This window comes from Elephantulus edwardii, unplaced genomic scaffold (assembly GCF_000299155.1).
Source record: "Elephantulus edwardii isolate Elephantulus edwardi_28Jun2011 unplaced genomic scaffold, EleEdw1.0 scaffold00004, whole genome shotgun sequence".
NCBI lineage: Eukaryota > Metazoa > Chordata > Mammalia > Macroscelidea > Macroscelididae > Elephantulus > Elephantulus edwardii.
Genome location: NW_006399754.1, coordinates 2,104,805 through 2,113,176, shown reverse-complemented (window position 1 = coordinate 2,113,176; position 8,372 = coordinate 2,104,805). Strand labels below are relative to the sequence as shown.

The 8,372-nt window shown below is 37.2% G+C and overlaps 1 protein-coding gene across 1 annotated transcript in view; it reads right to left on the bottom strand.

Moving 5' to 3' along the window:
- The window catches only part of CDADC1 (cytidine and dCMP deaminase domain containing 1), a 63,399-nt gene that overhangs the window by 23,427 nt on the left and 31,600 nt on the right, over window positions 1-8,372 (bottom strand). The window contains exon 7 of the mRNA XM_006879503.1: window positions 6,566-6,735. Within this exon, the coding sequence (XP_006879565.1) occupies window positions 6,566-6,735 (170 nt within the window). The remainder of the gene's footprint in view (window positions 1-6,565; window positions 6,736-8,372) is intronic.

Genomic DNA, 8,372 nt, shown 5'->3' with positions numbered 1-8,372 from the left:
AGAGTAATATATCATATGGTCATCTGACTCAAAATGCCCCATGCCAGTCCATCTCATCTCTCCAATGCCTAATATGTCAATATTTACGCGTTCCATTTCTTTCTTAACAATTTCTAATTTTCCTTCATTCATGGCTCTCACATTCCATGCTCCAATCACTAGGCTCTGCTTACAACTGTTCCTTCTCCTTTGTAATTCCATACTTGATAGTTCTACCTAGGTTGCCCTTTCTGTTAGTCTGCGTGTGTTCAGAGTATACACATGTATTTATTAGAGAAAACATGGAGCAAAGATTTGAAAACATCTTAGCCATAACCAAATAACATGAAAGAATGAGTCACTGTGCTTGGGAGCTCAGGATCACAGTCTTGGGAGACATCAAGGTCAAGTGGCACAACACAGTCCACAAATGTTCTACAATGTATTCCAAGGAGCAGCAACTGAGGTCTTTAAAGCTTTTGAATGACCATCCAAGGTGTAACTATTGGTTACTGTGAAGAGCGAGGGAGTGTGAAGAAAACCAAAGACTGTTAGTCCAAAGGACTAATAAAATCAAAGCCAACTCACTGTTGTCAAGTAACTTGGAACTCATGGGGACTCTCTGTCTATTTTCTAAGGCTGTACATCTTTACGGGAGGCAATAGCTCCTACATCTCTCACAGAGCAGCTGATGGACTCAAAACTACTGAAAATGTAACAAATAGAATCCAACATCATATTTAAAAAGTCATATACCATGATAAAATAAAATTTATTCCAGGACTGCAAGATGGTTAAACATCAGAAAATAAAGCAGCATAGTATACCACATCAATAGAACAGAGGAAAAGAACCACATGATCACCCCTATGGTCAAAAAAGAGTAATCACTAAAACACATTATCATTTCTTGATGAAAACCCTATTAAAGACTGGAATATAATGAAAATTCTTCAATATGATTAAGGCCAACATTACACTTTAATAGACAAAGATTTTCCTTTAAAATTAAGAATAAAACAAAGGTTCCATTAATGGCACTTATATTTAATTAATTGAAAGTCCTAGCCATAGAAATAAAAGAAGAAAAAGGAATTAAAGATAGTAGGTATTATCCCACATGGAGAAAATTTCAGAGTCCACAAGAAAATTTCTAGAGCTAATAAAGGAATTTAGCAAAGTTGCAGGGTTAAAGATCAGCAAATAAAAATTAATCATATTCATATACATCCCCTGAGAAAAATATAAAAGGGTAATTAGGGAAACAAATCCATGATAGTAATAATATACTTAAGAATAAATATAGGAATAACATACTTAGTAATAAATCTAATCAAGAATGTGATGTACTGATACAACGAAATGATAAAATACTGCTGAAAAAGACTCACTGTTGTTGAGTCAGTTCTGACCCATAGTGACCCTTCCTCGGGTTCTCCAGGCTGTAAATCACAATGGGAGGAGACTGCCCATCTTTCTCCCTCAGAGCTGCTAGTGGATTTGAACTCCTGGAGAAGTGCAGCCTTTGAGTTAGCAGCACGACTCACTACAGACTATGTCACCAAAGCTCCCTGAAAGAGACTAAGAATGACTTACATAAGTAGAAAGATGTTCCATGTTCATGGACTAGAACACTTAACATTGTGGGGAGTCGCAATGAAATCTACAGATTCAATGCAATCTTCATAAAAATTCTAACAGCCGTCTTTACAGAAACAGGAAAACCTATCCTCAACTTTATATGGAATGGCAAGAGGCCTCAGATAGCAACAACATGTTAAAAGAAAAGAATAAAGTAGAATGACCCACACTTTCTATTTTAAAATATACAACTCCAATAATAGAAATTGTTCCTTACAAAACAATAGACTTATAATGCATGTAATAGAGAGTTGAAAATAAATAAACCCACTCCTGTAGGGTCAGATGATTTTTTACAAGGGTGCTAAGCCCATTTGGTGGGCGGATGGGTGGAGAAAGAATCTCTTCAAAAAATGGCAGTGGGAAAATTGGATTTCCACATACAGAAAAATGAGCTAGGATTTATGTCTTATACCACACATGCAAACAAATTAAAAATGTATTAAGGACTCAAATATGCAAAATAAAATCATAAAACTCTTAAAAGAATAAGCAGGAACAATGTTGCTAGGTGTAGCTTTCAACAACATATTAAGAAATCAAAAATACAAATAGCAAAAGGCAGAAGAAATAAATGGGACTTTATAGAAATGAAAAATCCAAAGACAATAATAAAGTGAAAAAACAAATTATCAACTTTATAAAACCACATTGGTAGGGTTATGTGCCATCAAGTCAGAACAGATTCACAGCTGACCCCTCAGCAGGTTTTCCAAAGTTGTATATCACTGTCCATCTTTTTCCTGAAGACAGCCAGTGGATTTGAACTGCTTGCCTCCGAGATGGCAGTGTTAACTTCAATCACTAAGTCACCAATCTTTCCCCCCACACTCTACATTTTTCTTTTCCATTCAATCATTTTGCTTTGTGACATAACTTTTACTACCCAAAATGTAACTCCAACCTTCTAATATCTTCCCCGTGATTTTCCTTTCTATTAATCCTTCTAGTATATCTTTACTTCTCATCTGAGCTTTATCTTTATCGATCTTGATCTTTAGCTATATTCTGCCTTTTAATTTTTTTTAAAAAAAAAATAGTCACCAGTCTTTTTTCCTTTGTTCCAAAGGCTGAACTCCTTTTTCAGTGCTAAATATTTTTTAATTTATTATTAATTTCAATGAAAATTTACAGAGACCTTGGATTTCCATTCATTCATTGTTACACTTTTCTCCCCTCCCAACCCTCCCCCAGTACACTACCCTCTTGGAAAATTAAAAGAAAAATTCTTTCATTGTTTTACAAACCCTCCCCCAGGTCCACTCCACTATGCAGCCTTTGCTCTGGACTCCTGTCATGACAAAAATAGCTAATCACATATCCCTTTTTAAACAGTTTTCTCCCTCACCTGTTTCAATGCAGTATACCTTGTTGAACCCATCTTTCTCAGTCTCCCCCTAACCCCGATGTCAGTCCTGTTTTACAACAGAGCCACCAGTCTTAAGACTGAAAAAGAGAGTTGTACCTCTATGCTCATGATAGCCAAATGTTGAAAACAACCAAAATACCCATCAACAGATGAATGGATAAACAAAATGTAGTGCATATATATATACAATGGAATAACTACTAAGGCAGAAGGGAAAATGAAGTGTCGATGCACAGGTGGAGCAGAAAAGACATAATGCTCAACAAAATAAGCTCATTACAAAGGGACAAATATTGTATAATCTTACTTATATAAAAATACAAGAAAACCCAAGTCTACAGAGACCAAAGATTAGTAGTAGTTAGCAAGGGCAGGAAGGAAGAGAAGTGCTGAACAAGAGTAAAAGAAAAATCTCATTGATTAAGGGTAGGACTGTTGTTGTTATGTGCCATCGAGTTGCTTGTGATTCATAGCAATCCTATGTACAACAGCCCTAAACCCTGCTCTTTCTTGTGCTAACTTTATTGTCTCTGACACATCTACTCCCACCACCCTAATGACTGAATCACTCTCACTGAGGGTCTTCCTCTCTTGTGCTGTCCCTCTACCCTCCCAAGCATGGTGTTTCTCTTCAAGGACTGGTCCCTCCTTGAAACATGCCAGAAGTGTGTCAGACGAAGCTTCAGAATCCTTGACTCCAAGGAGCATTCTGGCTTCACACTCTTTAGGATGAACCTGTTTGCTCTCCCACCAGTCCAATACTCTTCTCTAGCACAAAGGGACAGCTCAAAGGCATCAATTCTCCTTCTATGATCCCTAGTCATTGTCCAGCTTTCTGACACACAGCAAGTAATTGCAAAGACTATGGCCTGGATCAGGCACACCTTAGTCTCCAGTCTGACAATGTTGCTCTTCAGTACTCTGGAAAGGTCCCTTACAGAAGACTTTCCCAGTGCAATTCACCTTTTGATTTCCTGGCTGCTGGTACTAAGAGTGTTCACTGTGGAGCCAAGCAAACTAAAGCTGGTAACAATCTCAATCTCTTCACCATATAATGATTCTGCCAATCAGCCCAGTGGTGAAAAATCTTTGTTTTCTTGATGTTGAATTTTAATCCATCCTTAAGTATAAGGCTGCAGTCCTTGACCTTCTGCAGCAAGTGCTTCAGGTCCTCCTCAGTTTCGGGAAGCAGGGTTGTATCATCTGCATAACACAGATTGTTGATAAGTCTTCCTCCAATCCTAATGCCACATTTCTCCTCATAGAGGCCAGCCTCCCAGATGATCTGTTTTGCATATAAATTGAAGTATGGAGATAGGATATATCCACAGCCGGCTGTTATAACTGCAGTCACAAAGTTGTAGATCTATAAAAAGTTGAATTGGCAAAGATTGTGCAATAGATGGAAAAGCAGTAAAAAGAAATAAAAAGGACAGCTACTGAAGGATTTACAATGGGATTTTGTTCCTTGGCTTGGCAGTTTAAGGTCATATTTCCCGGGGCATACCAATTAATTGGTCAAATAATATGTTCTTCCTGCCCCTGGCTTATTGTATCGTGCATAGGACTGTAAAAGCTTGCAAACTGCCAAAGCAGAAGAATTGGCCTCCATTCACCTGGAACAACAAAGGAAGGAGAGCCTGGAATAGGAGAATATAGAAGGTTCGGTACAACTACCTCCTTTGCCACAAGACCAGAAGAACTGGATCGTATGTAGCTACCATTACCAAAAATTTTGACCACAGATTCCATAGAAGAATCCTCATGGGAAAATTCAGAACAGAATTTCAAATTCTTACGGACTCTAGACTTTCTGGACTCATGAAGGGTGGATGCATTTTTGAAACTATTGTCCTGAGATAATCTTTAAACAACAACAACAACAAAAATCCTCTAAAGTCTTAAAACTAAACAATTCACTAGTTGAGAAATATCCATGTTAAGCTTTTTGAGGTTTTTAAAAACTGTTTTGACAACAGCAACTAAGAAGACTAGAAAATAACCTTATGGGGCAGCAAATTTACATTAATGAGGAATGAACAACTCAGAAAAGGAGTATTAGAATGGTTGCACAGCTAAAAGAATGCAATTAAAACCACTAAATTATACTTGCTAAAAATTGTAGAATTATTATGTTTTGCTGTATATATTCTCAATAACAAAAGAAATAAGATTTGGTGGTGAGGGAAGAGAATATATATGTCACGTAAAGAATGGCTGAAAGAAAAAAGCTGAGACTTCACTGAGTGTGTGGGTAACATGACTTTTTATGCCTACTTCCTGACAAAATCTTATCTAACAAAGGTTTGTTTGTGTGATAGAATTTGGCACAAGACTCGCTTTTACTGAACTAACACTTCGTGTTTGCTTTTCAAACAGAATAAATCACATTAGGCGGATGCAGGCTTTCATCACCTACCTACCTACGTCATTATGAGGTTGGAGAAAGTGGGAAAACAAAAGACTTGCTCAAAAAATCTGAAAGCTTGGAGAATCTACGACAATGGCCTCTGGGTAGTGCTAAGATGCCCCAGCTACATTTCTGAAAGAGAAGCCCTGGTAGTGCGATGGTTAAGTGCCAGACTGCTAACTGAACAATCAGCAGTCCAAGTCCACCAGTCACTTGGGGAGAAAAAACTGATAATCTGCTTCCCCAAAGAGTTCTACCTAGGAAACCTAATGGACCGATTTTATTCTGTCCTACAGAATTCCTCTAGAGGAACTGACTTGATAGCACATAACTTAGTTTTAAAAAGTATGGTTTTTGGAACTTGAAAAAGAATATATGCTACCTAAAAAAAAATTTCACATACCTTTTTAAAGGAAATTACATACAAAAGTAATCTTTAGTTATCAGGCACAAAATAGTAAGACAATAATCAGAATCACAGAAAAGAAACAAGTCTACAGTGCTGATGGCCTACACAAGCTACAGTCTCATCTACCTCAAGACCAGGAGAACTAGATGGTGCCCGCCTAACACCACAGACTGATCTGACTGAAGCAGTAATGGATAATCTTGGTTAGAACAAGAGAACAATTAAGAAAAAAATGGCAAATTAATAAAAGCCAAAAATTAACAGGACCACTGAGATTTTTCAAAACTACGATCCTGTGACAGTCTTCAAATTTTGAACCCAAATCTGAGATCACTTTTATTAGAAAAGTGGGATACAGAAAATAAAGGATATAAAGGATATAACCTATTAATCAGTAACTACCAAAAAACACACATGCAAAAAAAAATCAAGCAACAAAAACCAACAAACAACTGAAAAAACAAAATAAAACCTCCCAAAACAAAACACAACCCCCCAAACCTGTGTGCATCCAGGATCTCATCTTTTATTCCAAAGCAAAGATAAGAAGGGGGAGGGAATCAAGAGGGCTGGATATGGGCCAGGACACAATCAATGAGAATGCTGACACAATGTGAAAAACGTACTTAATATCATCAGTCAATTCTGTGGAAATCATTAGAAGTGAACCAAACCTGCTGCGTACATTTTTACCAAAAAGACAATGAAAAAATTTATTTGAAAAAAGAAAAAACCAACATGGAAAGTAATATCCTACCTAAATGTTAAGGCATTCTGTTCCGCATGTATAATGTATCGGAATTTCCTTATTTCTCTGTCTTTCTGTTTGTCATCCATGTGGGGGAAGTCGGCATACTCAGATCCAACAGGAAAAGCATTATAACCGCATCCTACGAAGTACAGCGCTCCTGTCCCGTCACAACTGCTCTACAAAAGTGAGGAAAACCAACAAAAAGCAGTCTTTAACACTCTGAAAGGACACTCAGTAGCATGGTCTTTAAGCCAGTCATTGTACTAAGTATAGAATGTTTTCAATTTTCTATGACAAACTGAGCCACAGTTCATAACAATGAGATCCTCTCACTATAGCACCGTCTTTAAAAAAAAACTTAATAATTTTAATGAACATTTACAGAGACTTTGGATTTCCATTCATTCATTGTTGCATTTTTCTCCCTGCCCACCCCTCCCCCAAATTCATTTTTCTCTTTGAAAAGAAAAACTCTTTCATAGTTATATAATCCCTCCCCACCAAGCGCACGCCACTACGCAGCCTTCATTCTGGACTCCTGTCATAATAATAATAACTAATCATATATTGCTTTTAAACAGGTCTCTCCCTCATCTGTTTCAATGCAGTATACATTATTTGTCCACTCTCTCTCCGTCTCCCCTCAACCCCGATGTTAGTCCCGTTTTACAAAAGTGGCACTATGCAGTATTTGTCCTTTTGTGACTGAGATATTTCACTCAGCATAATGTCCTCCACTTTCAATAATATTTCATGAGTTCTTTGTTTCTCAATGTAGCCTAATATTCCATTGTGTGAATATACCACAGCTTCTCTCGCCATTCATTTGCTGATGGGCACTTAGGTTGTTTCCAACTCTTTGCTACTGTGAACAAAGTTTCCATAAACATGGGTGTGCATATATCTGTTTGGGTGGCAGTTCTGGTTTCTTTAGGGTATATTCCTAATAGTGGAACTGCTGGGTCAAATGGTATCTCTATTTCCAACTTTTTGAGAAAGTGCCATACTGCCTTCCATAGTGGTTGCACCATTTTACACTTCCATCAACAGTGAATTAAGGGTTCCAGTTTCTCCACAACCTCACCAGCATTTGTTGCTTGCTGTTCTGTTAAATTTTGCTATTCTTACTGGTCTGAGATGATATCTCATAGTTGTTTTGATTTGCATCTCTCTTTGAGCTAGGGATTTTGAACATTTCTTCATGTGTTTGTTCACCATCTGAATGTCTTATTTGGTGAAGTGTTTGTTCATATTCTATGCCCATTTTTCAACTGGGTTATTTAAATTTCTCTTATTGTGGTACTCGAGTATTTAAAATTATTTATAAATTCTAGATATAAGTCCCTTATCTGACATGTTACCATTACCAAGTATTTTTTCCCAGTCTGTGGCTTCCCTTTTTATCCTGCTGGAGTGTAGACAGTCTTGTCAAAGCTAAATCCAAGAAGGCTGATCATTTTCCTAACCTATAATCTCAAGGTAGAACTTGGTTTTAGTTGTTAATGAAATATTATTTTGTTTAAATCACAAACTGGTTTACCTGATTCCAACATATCTCCCCAAATAGACTATAGACCCTAGAGGATGGGAACCTGGCTTCAAGCACTTAATGAATTAGCTTGGGTTTTAAATTCTCTGTGCTGTGCTACTATTTAACAAGCCAGGAACTTTTTTTTATTATTAAATTTTATTCGTTTTAATGAACATTTACAGGGATTTTGGGTTTTCATTCCTTCTTTGCTGCACCATTCTCTCTACCCTACTCCCCAGTTTGTTCTTCTTCCCCCGCCATCCGAATGTCTGTTTTAATTGT